At 36.4% G+C, this 26,342-nt stretch overlaps 1 protein-coding gene across 2 annotated transcripts in view; it reads right to left on the bottom strand.

The window, feature by feature from the left end:
- Positions 1 to 2,940: 2,940 nt before the first annotated feature.
- Positions 2,941 to 26,342, bottom strand: part of T3dh (Type III alcohol dehydrogenase) — a 175,307-nt gene continuing 151,905 nt past the window's right edge. For both annotated transcript variants that reach the window (XM_090375207.1, XM_090375208.1), the window contains 3 exons: positions 25,040 to 25,136; positions 7,689 to 7,846; positions 2,941 to 3,190 (listed from right to left, as the gene is read on the bottom strand). In XM_090375207.1, the coding sequence (XP_090231333.1) occupies positions 3,107 to 3,190; positions 7,689 to 7,846; positions 25,040 to 25,136 (339 nt within the window). In that variant the 3' untranslated portion in view covers positions 2,941 to 3,106. The remainder of the gene's footprint in view (positions 3,191 to 7,688; positions 7,847 to 25,039; positions 25,137 to 26,342) is intronic.

The raw sequence follows: 26,342 nt of genomic DNA, 5'->3' as shown, positions 1-26,342 counted from the left end.
TACTTTCTATTTATGAAACACACTGTTATTGTTTTTGATCTGGGTCCAAGCATATACCCTGCACATAGGAACAAAGCCTAATCACCTAAAGCAGAGGTCCCCAAACTTTTAGAGAAGCAGGCCACATGAATTTTTGCAATATTTGGTGGGCTGGAGAAAATCCCTAATTACTGAAAACTACATCCTCTGCATAACGTTTATGTTATGCAGAGAAACAAACTTTACACCTACCTATATCTATAAGATTCAAAAATAAATCAATGGATATGTAATATAAAATATACCAGTTTGTTTACATCAAATTTAATTATTACTTATTGTACTAATCACAAAAATACAGTCAGTAATAAAAATAAAATTAATTATTATTTATTATACTAATCACAAAAACTGGAGAAAGCATCATTAGCTTGCTCTATTGGTAATACAAAGAATGCAATCTGCTCTGAAGGTATCTATTCGCCTTATGACAATTTACCTTTGTGATTAATTTTCATTCCTATATGCAGGATATCATTTCCTTGGGCTATTAGTCAAAATAAAAAAAAATAAAAAAGCCGACAATTGAGAAATGCATACACAATGAAATTGTCACGAAAAGAAATTTTGCCAGTAACTGTTCTGGCAACTTCAATGTGCCCATGTTTCTAGGATCTGGGCTTCTACACTGCTTGACAAAATTAACAAAAGACAGAAAATGTGGCATAACTCTTTCAGCTTGCGATGAAGCAGGTCAAAATTTGGTATAGTGGTGTACCATAGGATGAAGATGAAATGAGGGGCAGTGTGAAATTTCGGATATGTATAAGGGTTGTATAAGAATTACCAAAGAGGTCACATTACATAAATCAATACAAGATGTTCAAAAATAAAAATAAATTTTGACACATAACATCAGTATGCATATAATCCCCTCCAATGACTAAACAAGCTTGACATCAGTGATATGCTGGACATAAGGGGGCCTATAAGATCTTGTGGCAACAAATCTCATTCTTCCCAGCAGAGACCTTAGCTCGCCATGTGACAGAGAAGTTGGCCATTGGCATGCAGTGTGAAGCCCAAGGTGTGTCCATGCATGTTCAAGTCCGATCATGCTGGCCATGGCAGTCATTGGATATCTTCAGTTTCAGGATATTCCTCCACCACTCAAAGTGCAAAGTGTGTTAGTTGTGTGACGGCACCAGGGGATTCCCCCATCTCCGCGTTGTGTACTCTATGAAGGCCAGAGATTTAAAAAGTGTGTGGGGAGTGGACAGAAGTGTAGTGTTGTGTACCATTGTTCTTCTGAACATTTAGCCATTGGGCTCCTGTTGGGACCCACCATTACCGCACTTGGCCCCAGAGAGGCAGATCAGGTACCCAGTAGATTTTTTGTACTCTGGCAGGCCCTGCCACCTAGTTTCCAAAGATTTCAGTGGCAAGGGCCTATGTGAAAAATAAAAAAATAATAAATAAATAATATAAATAAAAAAATGGGGGGGGGGGGCAACGCTAGAATATAAAAGGCCAAGAGAAGTTTATGTAAGCATGGTTTAAATTTGGACATTATTAATTGATAAGTTGTGTGGGGTGTACACTGCAAGTTAGACAGAGTAGGGGGGAGACTAAAGCTGGGGGGAAAAGACAGAGGTATTGTTACAATAGAGAAGGCGACCCCAGAAATTCACTGAGGCAAATCTATGCCTCACCAGGAGAGAAAAAAAAGGGAATGAAATGATATGGTAGCAATTTGTCTTTTTATAGGCATGGATAATTTGCATAATGTGCAACTCTGTAAAGTGGTAGATTGATTTCTCAGAATTTGCATGTCAGGATGCTTATTATATCAAATATTCACCTTCAGCAACACTGTTTGTGATAAAATGTTAATGAAAAACATTTTATTTTGTTAATTTTGTCAAGCACTGCAGTTTCTAAATTCTGACCAATAGCCCAAAGAGTTAAAATGTATAAGGTATTCACTTCTATGTGGAGTCTTGCTTGAGCCATTGGTAAAAAATTTCTATGCAGAATGCACTGTTACTTCCCTCTAGAGCTGTTTCTAATCTAAGTTTGTAATGCTTGCTGGCAGAGGCGCCTCCGTAGCCAGGTGGGAAGGAGCAGCAGTGCGTAGCACATGCTTCTTGATTAGACCGGGGTTCGAGCCCGTCACCACCAAATACGGAGGATGCGGAAAGGTCAGGGAATGACCACCGCATATTCCGGAGCAATATGGCCTTAGTTGCTAATGCTCCTAAAAAAAAAAAAAAAAAAAAAACCAAACAAACATTGCTGGCAGATATATCTTAGCTGCTGCAAAATGATAGGCTTATGCTGTTGAAGTTTATTATACCATAACAGTTTAACTAACAGACAACTGTCAGTTAAACTGTATGTTGTATAAAACATCAGGAGCAAATATGGAAAGTCATCACATTCTCATTTGTCAAGTGACTGCATAGTAGAAAACTAACTTGGTAGCTGCTGAGTTTTTAGGTTGTGTTAGGTTAAGTTACATATAACCATAATTTACAGTACTTTATATCTATGATATATCTGATGAGGAGCTTGCTTGAATTTGCTTTTTATGGCCACATATGTATAGTCCTTTTGCCAAAATGGCAAGTTTAATTTATAAAATCTACTTTTATATAAAATGCACGTACTAAACAAAATATAAATATGAAATACTTTTAAAAAAAAATTATATTTAAAATATATTTTATTTTACTTCTGCCTGGCTTGTATTCTTTATTTAATGAGTAAAACAAAAACTATGCAATTGTTAGCTTTTGAAATAAGCAATAGTTATGTTTAACCGATCCACAGTACTAGTAATACATTACTTTATTTTACCTTGCAAAGTGCTGAATCTGCTTGAAAATGATGCAGATGTTTACTTCACTAATTAAAAAAAAATCATATTCAAAATATATTTTATTTTACTTTTGCCTGATTTGTATTCTTTATTTAATGAGTAAAACAAAACTATGCAATTGTTAGCTTTTGAAATAAGCAATAATTATGTTTAACTAATCCACAGTACTAGTAATACAGAACTCCACATTTTCATTTTATGCCACAATGTTTAGTGATATGTACATGGCAGCTGTAAAAATGAGCCTTAGTACACCCTCAGAGAGTTTTCAAATAGTTGTGACAGGTCTTCTTCACTCTGTGGTCTTGGAGCTAATTTTGTTACTCTATGCTAAAAAGTAGATAAAAAAAAATGACACATCCTTTTCCACTATTTATCAAATGTGCACATTTCACATAAAGGAAAAAATTAATGGTAAGTGTAAGATAATCTCTTCCTTGGAATATTAAAATTCTTAATATATAAAATACGAGGTGTGTTTGAAAAGTTCATGGCATGCTTATGAAGGGTTTATTTGAGGAATCATGTTACTTTTCAACATAGTCCCCTTTGGGGTCAATAGACATTTGCCAACGATGCTGCAATTCATTGATTCCATCTGCGAAGAAAGTCTTTTCTTGGGCCTCCAGGAATGCAGCAATTATATCACTGTCACTATAAAAAATGGATGCCAGCCAGGTATTTTTTCAAATTAGCAAATAGGTGAAAGTCTGGTGAATATGGGGAATGGTCCAAGATTTCCAAGCTACACTAATGCAACACGGCTGTGACAATGACAGACTTATGAGCAGGCATGTTGTCTTGGTAGAACAAGACTTTACTAATTTTTCCTTAACATTTGTCTTTGACGTTTTCATGAAAATACCTCACAAAGTCTATGTAATATGCCCCTGTGATTGTCTGGACTTTCTGAAGGTAATAAACTAGCAACACTCCATCAGCATCCCAAAAAACCAATGCCATCACCTTGTCACAAAAGGAATCAACTTGGCTTTCTTTGGAGGGTAGAAAAGCTGTTTACACTGTTTGGAGTGCCCCTTTGTCTCTGGTTGAAAGTGACTGACCTACATCTCAACCATGGCCATAAACCTTGCAAAGAAATTTGCTGAATCTGCTTGAAAATGATGCAGATGTTCACTTGACTTGACAATGCTTGTGCATTTTTGATCTTCTGTCAACAATTTTGGGAGCCATTGTGCTGACATTTTTTCATAACGAGAACATCTGTTATTATGTGGCACACACGCTCAGCTGAGATGCTCAAGATGCTGGCAATGTACTGAACTGTCACTTGTTGTTCACTTATCATTACCAGATCACAAACTATCAACAACTTCTGGAGTGATGGATATGGCAGGTTTTCCACAGAATGAGTCATCTTCCGTGCTCTCCTTTCCTTCCTCATTTAAATTTTGGTGCTGATTTCTTAACCATGAAACAGGAAGAGGTATTCTCCCCCAATGTTGTAACCATATCCTAATGCCTTTGGCATTAGTCCCTTTTTTCCCAAATATTGGATGACCGTTTGGTAATAACTAATTTTGTCCATCTTTCCTCACTTGCACAACTCTTTTGACTTCAGGACCTGTAATTAAAAAAAGACATCACTAAAACTGGACGAAACTTGCTGGGTAACCATTTGAAGTATTATGCATTAGGTACAGAAATTTTTAACCACTACCACTACCCTTTCATACTCAGTTCATGAACTTTTCAAACACCCGTTGTATTAATAAATAATACTTAAACTCCATGTGAAATTATGCAAAAAATTTTATCTTACTGAGTTCTAAATCCAGAACTTAAATTAATTACATTATATACTTATAGATGACACACACAAAGGGATATAAATTTAAGTTGAAAAAAGGTTGGTATTTGGTTGTCATACAGATATGCAGCAACTTGACTTCTGCCAGAGAGTAACTAATTGCTAGAATAAGCTTCCCTATTGTTCTGGAAGTGAGTGGTATTGATAAATTTCAAGCCAAACTGAATGAATTATCAGAAGGAATGGCTAACGACATGGGTAAAATATATACAGTAAGATCCCCGTATCCATGGGGGATACGTTCCAAGACCTACCGTGGATGGCTGAAACTTCAGATATAAGCGAACACCTGCTGCCCCCATATATAACGTGATTTTCTTGTACATACATATGTATAATAAAGTTTAATTGATAAATTGAACACAGTAAGACATTACCAACATTAAATACGGTAATATTAAAGTACAGCAGACTCTCGATTTACAGAGACACTTCAAGACTCCAAATTAAAAAAAAAAACCAACCAGAAATCATAAAATCCAAGTAATAACTAGAACAGGTATAAACAGATGTTTTGCAAATCATAAATAAGCGACAAGAACTGACGTTATAAGTAGTCACTGGGAGATTAGTGTACCTATTATCTTGCAACCCCTGCTGTCTTCACACCTACCGCTCAAAACAAAAAAAAAAAAAAAAGACCAAAAATGCATTGCATTGAGTGTTGTGTTTCGTTGCACTGCAAAAGAACAAATTTTGTTTCGTTATTTTTTTTTAATAGTAACTTTTTGTAAATTTATTTTGTTTAGCAACCGCGAAAATGATGGGCAAACGCAAGAGTTGTGCTTTCAAATTAAACAAAAACTTGAAATTATTCAAAAGTTTGAAAACGATGCAATTCTAAAGAACCATTATAATGTTGGTGACCAAACCATACAAGACATTGTAAAAAATAAAGGGAGGCTATTCAATTTAAAATCGACATTGTAAAAAATAAAGGGAAGCATTGTATTGGATACGCAAGTAGTACGTGTGAAGTTTTTTCTTTTTTTTAACCGTGGTTAACCGCTGCTAACTGTATCAGTGGATGTGAGGGACACAACTGTATATTTATTTTTTTCTGAAGGTGCTGTACAAGCTTTCCTTCTTTGCATCATTTTGCCAATACAAGTACTAATACATAGCAATGCTTCTGAATACACTCTCTGGAAGTTTGTTCTGAAATGTGAAGGTGATATGTAACTGGCTCCAGTGAAGAAACAATATACACTGTTTTCTCATTTGATACATCTTGCTGGACAGAGAATAAGACAGAAAAAGGAAGGAGTTGGCATCCTTTAATTAAACATCTGGTAACATTGTCCATGGCTGAAACTGAGAGTGAACTTTACTTATGAGGATGGAGTATTTTTTCTCCTAATTTAATATGGAACTTTAGAGGAGAATTCTCCTAAAAAAGGTAAATTGCAGCCATTATCAATCCACTGCAGGATGGAAGCCTCCTCAACGATTCATGTTGAGGGAAATGGACCATAATCTGCCATGCTGGTTGGCAGATTGACCATATTTAGCAATCAGGGGCTTGAGCCCTGGTCTACTCAAAGTGCATAAGCTACTGCAATCTTACTCTTGACCACTTGGCTACAAAGAATTCTCATAACAGTAATCAATTCTTTTTATTTTATTGTTGGCTTTGGCATACTAGGTATGTTGAACAAGTACAATTAATAATGAATTACAGTCTAAAGTACCTAAACCTTAAGGTTTAATAAAGTTCAATGATTCCCAACTCAAACATGGGTTGCCATTAGATTTGCAGGTCGTAAAAATATATTTAATAAAATTCTCTTAAATAAGATTTCATGTTTTATTAAATCTTACTTATGTTACTGTATGTCACAACAATTAATATACTTCTGTACCAAACTTGTCTACTTGTCACAACATGAATGTTTGGCTTTGCTTCTTGTTAGCTAAATCATAACTGGTTGACATCGCACAATCGTACATGGATATTTGTCATCAGAGCAATGATCTTATGCTTGCTTTATGAAATCTTATATGTTTTTGTTGTTAATATATGAGCATATCATAAGTTTTATTTTGCCCTTTTATTTGAAACATGATTTCAGCTGGAAAGAGTATGTTGAAACCATGTACAGATTTACTTTGATAATAACAGCAGAAGTGGAAATGCATGGAAGTTCTTTCCAGTAAATGGCCAAAACAAAAAAAATAAATGAATAATTGCAGCATAATTTAAATATTAAACATAATCAATTTAAGAAGACTGGTGCATTTTTTTTCCTGCATGTGTAATGTGTAATATGAAAATGACATTCATTTTTGGCACAATTTTCAAAAAATTAATTCCAAAATTACCACTGCTCTAGCAATTAATCATCAGGCTGAAGTAGATACATCGGTCACTATTTGCCTAGTAGATGTTATCCACTAGGCAAATAGTGGCTGTTATCTGTGTGAACGGTGGCTCAACATGGTATTAGGTAGGTGGTCATAATTTAGTGATCGCTCAGTGTATATTTCCAGTTTCTTTTTTTTTTGTAATTTAACTTTTGGTATATTTATTTATTTTTTTGTATTTTATATATTCACATAAGAATAAACTTTTCGCTTCCATTAGTTCAGTTAGAAATTAATCACCATTACACAAACTTGTGATCAGGGTAAATTCTAGGGGAGAAATTATCAGTTTAAAAGTAAATTTTGCATTTGGACAATCTATGCATGCAAAGAATTAATCAAAATTGTACTGGCTAAAAAGTTAATAAAAAATTTCATGAAAATGCAATGTCAGATTGCATACTCAATAATTCTAGAAGAGTTTCTTAAGTTATTATGCTGCACTAGAAACTTACAATTTATAAATAAACTATTTTACAAATTTTACTTAGATAACTGTGAATGAACCAGGTGAGTAAAATAATCTGAAAAAATATAGATTTCAGAGATCGCAATTCACAGAGTGATCCAGCGAAATGAACAAATTAATTTGTAACACTTTAAAATTTCTTAAAACTTTTTTTAAAGGTATACCTGTGGTAGAGTTCCTTTGACTAAAGCAGGAATATCCTCTTTGGAAAAGCCCAATGCTGACAAACCATTATCAATTTTCAGATCCCACATTACTTCTCTTACTGCATCAGCGAGGATCTGCCCAGCATCCTCTTTTTTTGAATTAATAATATCTTTACCTAAGAAAATTTTCAAATTCCATTCATGAAATAGTTTTTTTCACATTAAAATAAAATTATTCCCTTATAATAAATAGAGTATATATATACTATAAAAATTATCCCATACATATTTAGTACTACTGCTATTAAGAATAGGGAATCAGAGGATTTACTTAATAGATATAGGGCAGTGTTGGGAAAAAGTCATGAGTGAGGATTAAAACTGTCTGCAATTTTGCTAAGGCATGAAAGAGGGGAGAACATGATGAGAACCTTGTCAATCACTCTGGTTCAAAAGATTGTCTAATGAGAAAGAATTTTTCTCATCATGGTCTGCACTTGTTAAGCGGAGAGACTGTTCTCACAGGGATGGGATATACTTAAATAGAAGGAATGCAAGAATATCTGTTGATGCTACGGAGGCAGCATTATGTGGGTCAGAAAACTAATATATTTGGGGGGGATACATAGACTAATAGTTTAATAACAACCATAAATATAGGTAAAATTGATTCTTTCACTGCTTCTATTGAGACATATAACAGCCTGAAAAACAAGGAGTGGTGGCTTAGTGGTACTGCAGGGGCATCCTCATGAGAAAAGCAAATAAATTTGATTCATAGTAAAGACAACGTACAAGTTAGTGCAAATGCATCATATTAGTATGCAGCTAAACTCTGAATTAGCAAAAATATGCAAAAGCGGCATCGTTTAAGTTATATCTCATATTGTGAATACTTTCACGAGTTGCCACGATATTGCACTACTTCGAATAAGTAACGCTTCACCAAACGAGAAGACTGTTGTTACTTATTCTCACCGGATACCACCACCCAGATGGCACCGTTTCAGGGCTATTTTGTATATGTATGGGATAATAACTCTATTATCCACCTGTCCCTATTCGACTTAGAAAAGCAAAAAGGTAGAGGGAAAGTAATAGTAAGAGTGGAGGAGGAAAAGAAACGGTGTAGAAGAATGAAAGGGATAGTAACTCCTTCAACTCACACCACTCAAAAACTCAAACTCCTCAAATAGGCAACGCTTCCCCAGTGGGGAAGACAGTTGTTACCTATTCTTGGAAACTCCGGACATCATCAGGCTCCACCTGGTGCCGTTTCAGGACTATTTTGTATATGTGTGGGATGGTAACTCGACTATCCACTTGTCCCTATTAGACTTAGAAAAGCAAAAAAGTAGAGGGAAAGTAATAGTAACAGTGGAAGAGGAAAAGAAACGGTGTAGAAGAATGAAAGGGACAGTAACTCCTTCAACTCACACCACTCAAAAACTCATGAACTCCTCGAATAGGCAACGTTTCCCCCAGTGGAGAAGGTTGTTGTTACCTATTCTTGGAAACTCCGGACATCATCAGGCCAAATAGCCCCGAAACGGACATCATGCCGTTTTGAAATATGGTATGGGATAAAGATATCAGCTATCCTCAATATTCCTATAAGACTGAGCAAAGAAAAAAAGAGGTAGGAAAGTGATAGTAAGAGAGGGAGAGGAAAAGATGCTGTAGAAGAATGAAAGGGATAATTAGTTATAATTCGTACAAACTCAGAGCTCCATGCCCCGGCTGGGCAATGTGTCCCCTTGACGGGGACTGTTGTTACCCAGTCAGAGTCCGGCAAAGATGATTAAGATCTTCCTCTGGTGCCATTTCTGGCTCTTTAGCCTTCATCAGTGGGTAGATAGGCATACTGGTTAGACCAGATGTGCTTTCCAGTTTCCGAATATTTCTATGGAATTAACCCTTCAGGGACCCTTTATTGGTCCTGCTTTGGGACTATCTAGTGGCCTGTATGGCTTAAAAAAAAAAAAAAAAAAAAAAACCCAAAAAGGGACAGTCGCCCTTATTCACTCATCTCTATATGACTCAACCCAATTGGGCTGCTCACTCGTCCACTGACACACTCCGAGGAAGGCCCAGTCCATGTGACTGGGCCTTCCTCGGCGGCCACCTGGAACTGGCTTGCCCTACATGGGTTCTAGGGTCATCCCCCTCTTACACACACTCCAGGGCTATTTGGCCTTCTTTGGTGGGTGGGTAGGTACCCTAGTGATGCAATGATGACAAACAGTTAAGAAGTATAACTCCACAATATGAGAGATGCCTGATGGTGTATAATATAAATTGTGACTGAAATATGTTAAATGCTTTAGCCTGAGGCTGCGAGAAGTTTAGACAACGTACAAATTAGTGCAAACGCATCATATTAGTATGCAGCTAAACTCTGAATTAGCAAAAATATGCAAAGGCAGCATCGTTTAAGTTATATCTCATATTGTGAATACCTTCACAAAGAGTTGCCATGATATTGCGCTACTTCGAATAAGTAACGCTTCACCAAAGGAGAAGACTGTTTCAGTCTTAATTTATATTATGCACCATCAGGCATCTCTCTTGTGGAGTTGTACTTCATAACTGTTTGTCAACATTGCATCACTAGGGTACCTACCCACCCACCGAATAAGGGCCAAATAGCCCTGAAACGGTGCCGTCTGGGTGGTGGTATCCGCTGAGAATAAGTAACAACAGTCTTCTCCTTTGGTGAAGCATTACTTATTCGAAGTACTGCAATATCATGGCAACTCGTGAAGGTATTCACAATATGAGATATAACTTAAACGATGCCGCTTTTACATATTTTTGCTAATTCAGCATTTAGCTGCATACTAATATGATGCATTTGCACTAACTTATACGTTGTCTAAATCTCTCGCAGCCTGAGGCTAAAGCATTTAACATATTTCAGTATTAATAGTAAAGTAAATAAATTTAATGAATTTGAAGTATTGGTTAAGTGTTTAAATGTGGATACTGTGTCTACAGGATGAGAAACATGGCAACTCCAGACATGGAAGATACAGAATTTGTGTATGGTGAGTGCAATGTGTACATAAAGAATAAATAGGAGAGGATGGGGGGAGACGTTATGCTCTTGATTAAGGAGCACAAAGAACTTAAGGCAGTGCATACAATTGAAGTGGGTGACCACTTCAACAGTAGGCACTGCCATGAGTTTAGTACGACATAAGCGCTGGGACAGCAAAAATGAGAGTAGGTGTATGTTATAGGCCAAATGAGTATAATAAAAAAACTATGCAGACAAATAAAATAGACCAGTAAATCAGAATATCTTATAATAAGGGGTTTTAACTTTCTAGATATTCGGTGGAACTTGTGGGCAGTTGTCTCTCACACAGTAGCAGAGTCTTTTGGGATGTACTGGATGACTGTTTCATGAATCAGAAAGTTAAAGAGGCAATTAGAAAAAGCAATATTGGCACAGGGAAATCTTGATCTTGATCTGATTACCAGCAGTGACCCTTCATGCATTAAGAATCTCCAGATAAGAGGAACCACTAGGTGTCAATGATCATAATGTACTGATGTGGAATTTACTTAAAGATATAACTACTGTCAGGGTAAAGGAAAGGGATTTTACTTTTATAAAGAGGACTTAGACAGTTTTTAAATTATTTTCAGTAGGACCAACTCTGATGTGATTACCAACTGCAAATTCTAATTGGAAAGCATTCTGGGAAGCAATCAAAGAAAGCTACTAAGTTTTTACAAATTAAGAGATATTCTTCAGGGTTTAGATCTAAACAGATGTCAGATGAACTGATGAGACTAGTGGAAAAGAAGAAAAATCACTGGTATGAATATAAATTATGAGGAGACAGCAACTTACAGTAAGTACAAACTATATGCAATCAGGTCACTAAGGGGATTTAGGCAAGCTAAGGCTAATTATGAGAGATTTATTGCAAGAAGCAAAATAATTCTGACATCATCAAAGCTTTTGCCACTGTTCCACTTGAAACACAAGATTAGTAAGAGGAAACAAAAGGGTACCCTTACCAAGAAAGGTTTCAGTTCTACAAATTGCAGCATCTGGAAACTAGACACTTTCAAAGAGATCTGATTGGTGTGTTTAAGATTCTGAATTGATTGAGTAAGCTCAATGAGAAAAATGGGATTGGTAGCAATTTTTTTTTTATTTTTTGGCTGATTTTGTCATCACTTGCCACTACTTATTACAAGAGTTGATTTTCAAATTTGGTTTCTGTAAGATTGCGATATAGCCATGTATGAAAAATTTTTGTCACTGATTTATTTTATTTTTTGGTTGCCTGTTTTATTGTTACTGTTAAAATACATTATTTATTAACAGCAGTTAGTAATGAAATTTAAAAAAATCATTAAAAAATACTCATAATAGTCGTGTTGAGTATTTTTACATTTGAAATTATAGCATTATATAATATCACTTTAAATGATTCACTTACTTTGTAATTAATTTCCTTTAGAGTTGTTGTTGTTATTTGGTTTTTAGGAGCATTAGCAACTAAGGCCATATTGCTCTGGGGATATGCAGTGGTCATTTCCTGACCTTTCTGCATCCTCCGTATTTGGTGGTCATGGGCTCAAACCCCGGTCTGATCAAGAAGCGTGTGCTACACACTGCTGCTCCTGACTACGGAGGCACCGTCCTTTAGAGTTAAATACTACTTAAGGCACTGAGTACTCCAAATATAATTACCTTAATTAACAAAGGTTCACATTATGAAGCCACTGCTATTTTTTGATTATATGCAAAACTGACCACAATGGGAATTAAATTATTGTTAAGAGATGGTTGATAATGTCACAAGCGAGTAACAATTTAGTGGCTAAGCATCGAATGTCATCAACTACATTGAAAGTACATCTATTATATTTAATTTATTAACATTATTGTCCAAATACAGCTGAAATCAGAATTCCTCCACAAATTAAAAATTTTAAAAAATTAAATCATGAAAAAAAAAAAAAATTAAATAAAAAATTACTCTCCCTCATATTCTCAAAATCAGAATCAAATTCATCTCTGCTTTCAGCTGCTGTTAAATTATTAGTCTGTGTATCTCCCCCCTCCCAAAGTAGCAGTTTCCAACCCACCTAATGGTGCCTCAACTGTATCATGCAGATACGCTTGCATGCCTTTTATTTAAGAATATCGCATACCTATAAAAACAGTCTCTCCAGTTAACAAGTTCAGACCACCATGCCAAGAAAAATTCTATACCATGAGCCCATGGATTTTTGCTCAGTATTACCTTATACCTATTAAATAAATCCTCAGATCACCTATTCTTAATATTATTTAGTACTAATGTGTACAACTGTATCACCATTTGTGCCCTTAAAAGATAACAACTGGATAGCTGTTCTACAGCATTTTAACTTTTGCTCCATTTGACATACCTAGGTCCTAATGACAATAGCTATTTTTCTGGTTTTGCCTTTGGCAATTCCACTGTGCTGTCTGATGCAACCCATCAAGCACTCAACTGCTCAGCAGCATTGAGTGTTCTGTGTTAGTATACTGTCTTGAGTATACTGAGTGCTTGATGGGTCACTCATTTTAATTCCTACAAGAACATATCAACCTTCTTGTTCAAACTCATTCACTTATCAGAATGCTGTTATGCTACAATAAGATATGATGCTTAACTTTTGAGGAAGAGGGTTTCTAGTATTTGATGACAGCTGAAAAACAAGAGAGCTCATTTTTGCCCATTTAATACTTTTTTATTTTTGGCAATAATTACTTTGTACCTTCAACTAGTTTAAGATCCTTTTCTATAATGATATAGCCAAATATGCTTTTATTTTCCCTTGCTTCTATTATACTCTCTCCATATAAATCTATGGCTACCTTTATGTTGAAATAGTGTTTGTAATTAAGGATGCATGGCTTGCACAAAATTATAGTTTTTTTTTTTATCATTACTGTTACGGTTACCTTTCTCTCAAAATTTTCCTAAAATATCTCTACATTTGTATTTGCCATTTCTTATCATGATATATAGTTCCTACTGATCTTTCTTCCATATTAAGTAACTCTTCTGTTTAATATATTTTTAACCATAAAAGCTGTTTTTGTGCACAGACAAATTATCCCAACTGTCCATTTCAAATGTAGCCTGCTACTTAACTCTACAGGTTAATGCTTAACGCTACTGATTACAAAAAGCTATTACTGTGCCTTCCTTGCACTGTGTCTTATTTCAGAATAAATTGGTTTATAATACTTATTCAGCTATAGCTGCCTTGCATATATTTGTTATTTTTGTGATACCTACTATTCTAATATCATATCAACTTAGTCCTGCTAATTCTTTATAGTTAAGTTTGCTTGTTTGTTATTTGGTTTTTACGAGCATTAGCAACTAAGGCCATATTGCTCGGGGGATATGCGGTGGTCATTCCCTGACCTTTCCACATCCTCCATATTAGGTGGGCACTGGCTCGAACCCCCGGTCTAATCAAGAAGCGTGTGCTATGCACTGCTGCTCCTGCCCACCTGGCTACGGAGGCACCGTTAAGCTTGCTTGTTTGTTTTTGGGAGTTTAGAGCACGATGGCAGCTCTAAGGTGCCATTGTGCTCTAAGCCTGTCTGGATGATTATTACAATGGCCTACTTGGCACGGTGAGTGCAGTTTTTTTTTTTTTTTTTTGGTAGTTGTTGGCGCATCGGCTTCTGTGGCCATATTGCACCTCCCAAGGTTTTTGCAGTACTTTGCTCCAAGCCCGAGGCGGGAATCGAACCCGCGACCTTTGGGTTGCCAGGCAGGCACTTTACCCACCCGGCTAGCCCGGTCGGCATGTGAGTGCAGTTAAGCACAGTGGGGATTTTTCTGGTCTGGGAAATGTCCTGGCTGGTTTGTGTTTCAATTGCTTTGTTCAACCGTTGCAAAAAAGGTTTCAGCCTATAATTTATTTAATTCACGGACAACTTAGTTCTATATTGGCAGCCCATCCTCTTTCACACAGTAGCCACGTAGCCAGCTGTCTCTTAAGAGGTTACACCACAAGAAGGTGAGGAGATGACAAGAGGACACAACCCCAATTGGTTTTCCAGGAGGGCATGGGGCTCTCCATCTCATTTGACAGTCTCATATACTTTGGTAATGATTGAAATTTAACCCCTACCCACCGCTCAAATAGTCTGAAATTATTTAGCATTAGTGAAAGCCAAAAGAGGCAAGAAATCTAAGCTTTTCCTGAACCAGCATAAAATACCTTGTCTATACAAACTATCACTCATGCCATACTTTTCCACTCACAGAAGGTACCGTGATCTAGTTGCTCCTTAAACTTCAAAAATAAAAGCCAACAACATAGGAAGACAGTTTACTTCAATGGGTGATTACACTCTGACCAAATGTAAACTTCTTTAGATCCTGACTATTAGTTGTATTTAGTAATTTATATTTATGCCCCCTGGTTTTTGTTTCCCATTTCAATGTAAAAATTTCCACCATTATTCAACTACTATTATAATTGTAATTCAATTTTAATTGCCATTTCCTATCATGACATTTAGTTCTTCAAACCCTTCTTCCATATTAAATAGACTGTTCTATTTAATCTATTTTTAACCTTCAGTTGGTCCTTGAGCTCAGATAAACTGTTGCCCAATTGTCTATCTCAAAATTTGCCTGCTTAACTCTACAGGGTATTACTTCAAAGATAAACTTTCTTCCCAACCTGTTCTAAGTTTGGAAGAAAGCTCTCCCACTCTCCACAGTACCTTATACACTTCAATCAGATCCATCCTGAGAATTCTAGTTTACAACCTTGTAACCATGTTCAGCCTCCCTCTCCCCATATGGATATCTCTTTGCTTTTCTCACCAGATGGGTTGCTTGTCTTCGGACCCTTTTGAGAGCTTATTGTCTTTTCTTAGATGTAGCCTCCAGACTTGAAAACATTCACTATTATTAAATTACTGATTAATTTTTTTTTTCCTTCTTTAATATGCAGCATATCATATGCTGCACATTGACTGTATGATTGTATTAAAACACCCAAGTCTCATTTATAGTCTTCATCCCAGTTAGTGTATAAGTTACTCCTGGGTTACCATTTCCAAAATGTAGAACCTTACATTTGACAACATTAAAATGTAACTGCTATTTCTCCAACCACCCACAAAGACTGTCCAAATCATTCTGAATAAAAGCATCCTGATTTATCATTAAACACCCTTTCAATCTTTATATATCATCTGCAGATTTCAACATCATACCCTTTATTCCCTCATCTATATCATTCAAGATCAGAAACATGAACAGCCATTTATAACAAACCTCTGCTCCTCTCCTTCAGCCATCACACATCCATCTCAGGCTCTTATCCATAATCCCAATACATTATAGCTTGTAACATAACCTCTCATGTGACACCATGTCAAATGCTTTGCTAAAGTCTAAGTATATAATGTCAAAATTGTTTCTTGCATCTACCTCCTGTGCGACACATAACAGTAGTACTAGTAGTAATGGCAAATGATGCAAGAAAGCAAGTTTATACAGCATCATCCAAAAACAAAACAAAACACAGCAATCAACCAACCACAACAATCAACCACCCACTGCTGAAGGCAAACTTCCACACATCTATCCTGCAATAATTCTCCTTCAGCTTATGTCTCCCTCATGTGTAGTCTCAGCAAATGGAAGAATACCATTAATATTCAGCTAACTCAATCCATACAAGGCTTTAAACACCTCAATCAGATCTCCCTGCAAGTGCCTAGTCTTGAGACACTGCAATTTGCGTAACTGAAGCCTTTCTAGGTAAGAGCACCCTTTTGTTTCCTTTGCCAATCTGGTTGCCCTTCTCCGTGCCCATTCCAGCAGATCTACATCCTTCCTAAAGTGAGGCCTCCAGACCTGCATACAGTACTCAAGATTTGGCCTAACCATAGCCTTATACAAAGGGATAATCACCTCCTTATCCCTGCTGGCAAAGTTTCTGTATATTATTGACAAAACCCGAGCTGTCCTGGCCACATGTCAGCACTGCTCTGAGAATTTCATGTCTGACTGCACAATTACCTCCAGGTTTTTTTATTCTCTGCTAACCTGAGTGTAGTACCACACAGTTGATAAGTTACTCTGCAGTAACTGCTATCCATATGCAGTACCTTGCATTTGTCCATGTTAAACTTCAACTGCCATTTCTCAGCACATCGATCCAATTTTCCTGGATCTTGTTACAGTAACTGGTGACTGTTGTTAACCACCCTGCCAACTTTTGTATCATCTGCAAACTTAGACATTAAGCCTGATATATCTTCATCAGTATCACTGATAAATATTGAAAACAACATTGGGCCCAGCACTGAACCCTGGGGAACACCACTAATAATATTAGTCCACAAAGAGTACTGCCCATTGATAACCACTCACTGCCTTCTTTCACTTAACCATCCCTTTATCCATAGTAGTAATTTGCCCTTAATGCCTCATTGCTCCATTTTGTACAGCATTCTTTTAAGTGCAACAGTATCAAAAGCCATGCTGGGCTAAGGTAAAGGAAGCCAACACAAGAACTACGAGAAACTTGCTGAACAAACTGGTTTGCCGCTACTGCAGTTTCTCCCTGCATTCTCAGTTCACAGACAGGGCGTGTTAACGGTAGTGGCAGTAGAAGTTGAGAACGATATACTGATTGACACATAGGCATGACAGACAATGTAATGATTAATTTTTTCTCATTATTAAAAGCAGATTATTGGAGTTCATGAGTGTTTTTGCTATTAAAAAAACCATATTACTGATTTCTTTGTACATTGTTAAAGTTAGGTTAGGAAAAAAGGAAAAGGTTAAGCATCCACACTACCTATCTGAATAAAGTGAGCTCTTAAGAAACATAAGCAATCAATAGCATAATTGTTTAAAATGGATCTAATTTTGTTACGTATTTGATTAGCAGAAGAAAATGCCCTTTTGGGATGCTATGCTGGAGGTGCTATTATATTGAGATAGTAGTAGACAAATTGCAGATTTACCCCCCTTATTTCCTCATCTTCAAAAAATCTTATTTCCTTTTTATAAAAAAAAATAAAAAACTATTCCCTTTTTGACTTTTTATGGCACTATATCTGTATTAACAAAAGAAAGGGTTGATTGATTGATTGATTTGGTAGTTGTTGGCGCATCGGCTTCTGTGGCCATATTGCACCTCCCAAGGTTTTTGCAGTACTTTGATCCAAGCCCGAGGCGGGAATCGAACCCGCGACCTTTGGGTTGCTGGGCAGGTACTTTACCCACTCGGCTAGCCCGGTCGGCAACAAAAGAAAGGGATTGACATTTAAGCTTGGTGAGGAAACAAAATCTGAGTTGTGGGGGGAGCTTACTTATTTTTTTAATTTTTATTTCCCTGTACCTTAATATATTGCTGTCAGTGACAATTGTTATTATTTTTGTACAACAGCTCCTCTCAAGAACTAAAGCCCACAAACTATCTGAATGCATTAAAATATCAGAATTTCCAGGAGCTGAGAGAGAGATTTTCTCTTATAATATATAGATATTATATTATGTATATTATTTATTATTTGGAAAATTAAATGCACTAGGCATAATCCTTATGGGTTTTGATAATTAACTATATAATATCGGTGTAAATACACCATAGTTAACCCATATATTTGAGCTACGATTGTAGCGTAGAAGGCATCGTTTTAATTGTATCTCATAATGTGGTTGCCTTCGCAACAAGATAGCTACTATTGAATTACTTCAAATAAATAACGCTTCTCTAGTAGAGAAGGCTACTGTTATTTATTTTCAGCAGTACCACCACCCAGACGATCGTTTCGAAGCTGTTTGTATGTATGTATGTGAATATCTACTAGATTATCCACTTGTCCCTATTAGACTTAGAAAAGCAAAAAGTAGAGGGAAAGTTATAGTAGGAGGGGAAGAAGAAACGAAACAATTCAGAAGAATGAAAGGGACAGTAACTCCTTCAACTCACACCACTCAAAAACTCATAAATTCCTCGAATAGGCAACGCTTCTCCAGTAGAGAAGACTGTTGTTACCTATTCTCGGAAACTCCGTGATTATCTGGTTCCCCTGGCGACCGTTTCAAGACTATTGTGAAAAAAAAACCCATTGGACCAGATCTATCAAACAAGTGAATTATAAAATTCAAACCATTTGTCCCTATTAGACTTAGAAAAGCAAAAAGGTAGAGGGAAAGTAATAGTAGTAGTGGAAGAGGAAAAGAAACATGTCGAAGAATGAAAGGGACAGTAACTTTTCAACTCACACCACTCAAAAACTCAAATTCCTCCAATAGGTAACGCTTCCCCAGTAGAGAAGACTGTTGTTACCTATTCTCGGAAACTCCGTGATTATCTGGTTCCCCTGGCGACCGTTTCAAGACTATTGTGAAAAAAAAACCCATTGGACCAGATCTATCAAACAAGTGAATTATAAAATTCAAACCATTTGTCCCTATTAGACTTAGAAAAGCAAAAAGGTAGAGGGAAAGTAATAGTAGTAGTGGAAGAGGAAAAGAAACATGTCGAAGAATGAAAGGGACAGTAACTTTTCAACTCACACCACTCAAAAACTCAAATTCCTCCAATAGGTAACGCTTCCCCAGTAGAGAAGACTGTTGTTACCCATTCTCGGAAACTCCGTGAATATCAGGCTCCCCAGATATGTTTCAAGGCTATTGGCCTATCATCAGTGGGTGGGCAGGTACCCAGGTAATACAACAAGCCATCTCAGTTGCGAAGTTATATCCACATTATGAGATGCCAAAAGGGTGTGGTGGTAATGTATTTGGAAAATTAAATGCACTAGGCATAATCCTTATGGGTTTTGATAATTAACTATATAATATCGGTGTAAATACACCATAGTTAACCCATATATTTGAGCTACGATTGTAGCGTAGAAGGCATCGTTTTAATTGTATCTCATAATGTGGTTGCCTTCGCAACAAGATAGCTACTATTGAATTACTTCAAATAAATAACGCTTCTCTAGTAGAGAAGGCTACTGTTATTTATTTTCAGCGGTACCACCACCCAGACGATCGTTTCGAAGCTGTTTGGCTTCGTCATCAGTGGGCGGGCAGGTACCCAGGTAATACAACAAGCCATCTCAGTTGCGAAGTTGCGATCGAAACGATCGTCTGGGTGGTGGTACCGCTGAAAATAAATAACAGTAGCCTTCTCTACTAGAGAAGCGTTATTTATTTGAAGTAATTCAATAGTAGCTATCTTGTTGCGAAGGCAACCACATTATGAGATACAATTAAAACGATGCCTTCTATGCTACAATCGTAGCTCAAATATATGGGTTAACTATGGTGTATTTACACCGATATTATATAGTTAATTATCAAAACCCATAAGGATTATGCCTAGTGCATTTAATTTTCCAAATACATTACCACCACACCCTTTTGGCATCTCTCATAATGTGGATATAACTTTGCAACTGAGATGGCTCGTTGTATTACCTGGGTACCTGCCCGCCCACTGGTGATAGGCCAATAGTCTTGAAACGGTCGCTAGGGGAGCCAGATAATCACGGAGTTTCCGAGAATAGGTAACAACAGTCTTCTCTACTGGAGAAGCGTTGCCTATTCGAGGAATTTATGAGTTTTTGAGTGGTGTGAGTTGAAGGAGTTACTGTCCCTTTCATTCTTCTGAATCGTTTCGTTTCCTCTTCCCCTCCTACTATAACTTTCCCTCTACTTTTTGCTTTTCTAAGTCTAATAGGTAGGTCTAATCGAGTAGATATTCCCATACATACATACAAACAGCTTCGAAACGATCGTCTGGGTGGTGGTACCGCTGAAAATAAATAACAGTAGCCTTCTCTGCTAGAGAAGCGTTATTTATTTGAAGTAATTCAATAGTAGCTATCTTGTTGTGAAGGCAACCACATTATGAGATACAATTAAAACGATGCCTTCTACGCTACAATCGTAGCTCAAATATATGGGTTAACTATGGTGTATTTACACCGATATTATATAATTATTTATTATATATATTATTCTTTGTGCAGATTCCTTCCAGTGAAATCTTTTTTCTTAGTTGAACTCTGCCATATAGCTCTTCCAGTACTGTCTTATTTTCGGGAACAGTTCTCTGTTAATACTGAAGGAAATTACCATAGAGTAGCAGAAGCCAGGGCACTATCTGACTGACTTGTTACTCAGCTTCCAGGTTAACTTCTAGCACAGGAATATGCCTGGCAGAACTCTTCACTATATAGTGGGACCCAGAACTGGACCCCAAACTGAAACCAGAACTGCCACTGCAAGTCTGTAACCCCTTCTAACAACAACCCCAACCCCCTCTTTTGGTGCGGAAATCTTATTTATTTCTATCTCATTTACTTATCTCCACCTATCTGATTTAAACCTGATCCAACATGGTGTTATTCTTTAAACTCACTCTTCTGTGGTTGTGTGGGAAAAACAATGTTTTTCCTCACACAACAGAATTCTTTCATCTTTTACCCCTATATCACCTGCTGATAATACTTTTGAACCACTCCATACCGACACAGTTTCCCAAAATGCACAATGTCGCATCCTCAAGTAGCTGTGTAATAGAAATTTATTCAACCTATCAATTTCCATAACGACAGATGGAAGTTTGTTCCAGCAATTAACCACCCGCTGGCTAAAGGCAAATTTCCGCACATCTATTCTACATCTGTCTTTTCTTAATTTGAATTTATGCCCCCTTAGGTTCGTAATCTGAACAAGTGGAAGGATCCCATCAGAATTCAGCGTGCTCAACCCATTCAAGGCCTTATACACCTCAATCAGATCACCGCACAGGTGCCTAGTCTCCAACCACTGCAATTTGCAGAACTTAAGGCTCTCTTGGTAAGAGGATCCCTTCATTCCCCTCACCAATCTTGTTGCCCTTCTCTGTACACGCTCAAGTAAATCTACATCCTTCCTAAAATGAGGCCTCCAGACCTGTACGCAGTACTCAAGGCGTGGCCTGACCATTGCCTTATACAGAGGGATAATCACCTCCTTTTCCCTGCTAGCAAAATTCCTATATATCATTGACAAAACCCCATGACCTGCCCTGGCAGCCTGTCTGCATTGCTCAGAAAACTTCATATCTGACTGCACAATTACTCCCAGGTCTTTTTCATTTTCTACCACCTTAAGTGTAGTACCACACAGTTGGTACGTTTCTCTGGGGTTACTTCTACCCATATGCAGTACTTTGCATTTGTCAAGGTTAAACTTCAGTTGCCACTTCTTAGCCCATCTGCCCAAATTATCTAGATCCTGTTGCAGTAGCACACTGCCATTACTGTCATTAACAACCCTGCCAACCTTTGTATCATCTGAAACTTTGACATTAAGCCTGATATACCTTCATCAATATCATTGATAAATATACAAAACAACAGTGGACCTAACACCGAACCCTGTGGGACTCCACTAATAACATTAGTCTACGAAGAGCAGCACCCATTTATTACCACCCTCTGTCTTCTCCCACTTAACCATCCTTTTATCCATTGTAGCAACTTACCCTTAATACCATTCTGCTCCAATTTGTACAATAGTCTTCCATGCGCAACAGTGTCAAAAGCTTTCCTGAAATCCAAATATATAAAAATTATTTTTTGCATCCAGTTCCTTTGTAACCACATCATAATATCCTATCAAATTTGTCAGACAAGACTTTCCCTTAACAAACCCATGCTGTGTCTGAATTATTGCTGCAGTCTTGTGTAGATGATCCTGCAACGCATCTTTAACCAGTGCTCCATTATTTTACCCGGAACAGAAGTTAAACTAACTTCTGGTCTGAGTCATGATTTTGATTTAATTTCAGTACAAGATTATAACCCTAAACTTGTATCCCAACACAGTTATAATGCTATATATATTTTTCAGTATCAAGTATTATCTATGAGTTCCGTTTATATAACTTCCGTATCAAGTTATGTATTAATTAATTATGTTACGTTTGTAATCTAAGTCGTTATATGTATTTAGTTAAAAAGTAGGTAGAGATTCAGAAACAGGTACCCCTTTCAAAATGGCGGCGAGGAGAGGAGGGGGAAAGCAATGATTGACGGGTTGTGACTCCGCCCACTCACTGCGTTCCCCCTCCTCTCCTCGTCCAGTGAATGTCAATTGACATGCGGACGGCACATGTTAAGGAGATCACGTGACAATGGGCGGAGTCAGCACCAGTCAATCACGGCCATATCGCTAGCAGTCTGGAAGGGGTACCTGTTTCTGAATCTCGATCCAGAAAAAAACTTCTCTATTCCAGGAGCAGTAAAAAACTTTACCTGCACAAGGCTACTCTCGTTCTCAAAAGTTCTCATTCTCGATTTAACATTAATAAATGCAAAGTACTGTATATGGAGTGGAGAATGAAAAAAGACCAGTGGTATCTGTACAGTTCAACCTGAAGTTCTCTGAGTTGTGTAAACAGGCTGCTAGGGCAGCTCAGAGTTCTGTCAGTCAGTCATATACAGAAATTTTGCCAGCAGGAACAATGAGGCTATGAGGCTTTTGGGACGTGCATAGAGAAGAGCAACAAGATTAGACAGTGCCACTAAAGGATACTCTTACCAAGAAAGTCTTCAGTTCTGCAAACTGCAACATTTGGAAACTAGATCCTAGTATAGAGATTAAATCTAAACTTAAATGGATTGAGTAAACTAAAATGCTGATGGCATTCTTACTCTTGCTTGGATGTCACACATCAGGAGATTATAAATTTAAATTGAAAAAGGCCAGTTGCAGAAATTTGCTTTCAGCCAGATAACAACTGATTTTTGGAACAAATTTTTATCTGGTGCTGTGGAAGTGGGTTGTTTGAAGGAAAGTATTGTCTAATCTTTCCTTATATGAGGAAAGATTAGACAATATTATTAGATGCAATGGACTGACGATGTGAGGCATTTATTATTATTATTATTATTTATTTTATTTTATTTTTTATTATTATTATTTTATTTTGGCTGATGCTGTATAAGTTTGCTTTCTTGCACCAGTTCCACTAATAATACTAAAAACATTGGTTGTGTGGAACTAAATCTATCGTTTGTGTGCATTATCAAGCCACTGTTTACAGAAGAGATTAATCATAGATTTAATGAAGTATACATTATCCAGCTGACTCACACTGGGAATTTTTTTATCTCTCTTCGCTATTTGCTTCTCAAGTGACATCAGACTGGTCACTGGCTGACACAAATTCGGCATTACCAGCCACAGCTTTGATTTGCAAGAGAAGTTCGTGCTAAGTTATGAAGTTACTGAATATCATATGTAAATACTCAATACAAGGAACTTGAATCATTTCACTAAGAGCACATGCTTCCTTGCTCTGTGTTGCTTTTATGAAGTTACTATTAAGGGTAGTACATTCTCCCAAGTATGCTGTGTCAGAGACATCAACCACTGATTGATATATATCATATATTTTGAAAATATACACCATTAAAACTGGGGCATCTTTTGTGGATGCTCTTGTATTTTTGAAATAAAGAATAAATACAATTTCACTTTGTAATGTTATTCTTTAGTTTAACATGATTTTTTAGTAAGTTAATTGTTTACATTTTCTTTTATAATTAAATGGCATAAATGAACTATTTTATATGACTGGGTGTGCAACATACTTTGTATACTCAGCAGTAATAGATCTGATTTTTTTTTTTTAAAGGCTACACTTCTTCAGTTCTTGCACAAATAATGATGCAAATCAAAGGTTCAAAGCCATACTGAAGGAACAATAAAATTAATAGGTACGTCACCTTAAACAGATTTTTTAATTTAACTATTAACTGTTCTTGGCATTCTTTGTTTGCTATTGCACCAACTGGGCAGTTAATGATGAAATATGAAAATGAATATAAAAATATTAGCTAGTTTTACAAAATGCACAACTTTCATAACCTATGCTTGTTCAGCAAATAGGCTTGCAAAATTGATGAAAATGACTTTCTTTTTTGCAAGAATTGAATACTGCAGTTTTGGTCACATTATTTATTTTGTGTCTTTTTGCAAACCTCGAAAACATACTGTAATATTTTTATTTATTCCGTCCCATACCTTTGTGTTATTAATTCATAAATGGCCACTAATTATTTGCTTACATGCAAAGTGAAGTGATAAAAACATTTTTGGAAACCATATTTTTATTATTATCACACATTACAGTTTCACCCTTTTATGTGTGAGACAGTTGTCATAAAAGTAAAAATTATTTTATAGAACTTATATACTTATCATGAAAGAGCAAATAAATTCTCACCTGATCAATAAAAGAAGAATAAAAATTTAAATTAAAAAATAATTAGTTAAAATACAAATTTTAAGGGAGATTATTACCTAATATGGCTGCACCTTCTAAATGGCGTTCTGGAGAACTAGGACCAGTAAATTTAAACACAGCAGGTGCTGTAACTACTACAGAAAGACCATGAGGCTAGAAAATAAAAATTCAAACGGAATACTAAAAATTTACTCATTAACATTTTCAATTTTATTTTCTTAAAGGATAGAGAAGTGTCTGTGCTATACGAGGTACAGTCAAAAAGTTCCTAGACTTGCACATTAAATGTGACTAAACCTATACATAGCTGTTCTCAAAGTATTCTCCTTCTGCAGTAATGCACTTTTGCCACTGCTAATACAAATTTTGGTAGCAGTTCTGGCTGGACAGTGCAGAGAGTACTATGAATTGCATCAATAACCTCTTTTTAGCTGTGGAAGTGATAACCTCATATGTTTCATTTTTGGAAAAAAAAAAAAAAAATTGCATGGTGAGAGGTCAGTTGAGTGAGGAAGATATGGTAATACAACACTACTGCATTTATCACATTCTCAGTGCATGAGAAATGAGCAATTTGTGGGTGAATCATTGTGCAAAAGCTTTGAACCTTTTGCTGCTCACTATCCTAGACATTTTTGCCAAATTTTATTTTGCAGACAGGGCAACACCTGCCCATATCTTTCCTTATTTACAGTGGCATAATGAAAAAATCAAAATAAAAAAAGGCATGTGTGCCAAGCATCCACGGTAGATAGTTTTATGTTAAACACCCTTTGCATTTCTTTTAAGTATTTTGATTTGTATATATTGATTATGAAATAAAAGAGCTTTTGTATTGTAAATATTTTATTGATCATTCACAAATTTCCATAATTTCAGCTGGAAGACAAGATAAAATGGACTGATCATAGCTAAAGTAAGTAAGAGATGTAACTAAATGTCTCGGAAAAACAGTGTCGATTGAGGTAACCAATCTTTTAGTTGAAATTGAGAGATTAGTGTTTAGAGTTTGATCAAATGTTTCTTGCAGGAAAGTAATTAACAGTTTAGTTTCTTCCAATCCGAAGTTAACATTGAAATTGCCACTCATGATCATGGGGTATTTTATGTAAATCTTTCTTTAACAGTGCTGCACCTTGAATTGAGTATGGCAGCAAAACAAAATGAATGAAGTCAATTACATCCTGTATGTCACGGTTAGGAGAAATATAGACAACTGTTGTATCACTTGGCCTTGGGTAACAAGCACTCTGCTGTACATATATTTCCAAGGGGCCAACACTGTTGAACCAGTTGTTTGTCGATAGATGACATCTAAGTATGGGGTTTGTTTGTTTGTTTGTTATTTGGTTTTTAGGA

The sequence above is a fragment of the Mastigoproctus giganteus genome, chromosome 6, assembly GCF_048544385.1.
Source record: "Mastigoproctus giganteus isolate SK-2022 chromosome 6, ASM4854438v1, whole genome shotgun sequence".
NCBI lineage: Eukaryota > Metazoa > Arthropoda > Arachnida > Uropygi > Thelyphonidae > Mastigoproctus > Mastigoproctus giganteus.
The sequence above is the reverse complement of the archived record's forward strand: the minus strand, read 5'-3'. Positions and strand labels throughout refer to the sequence as shown.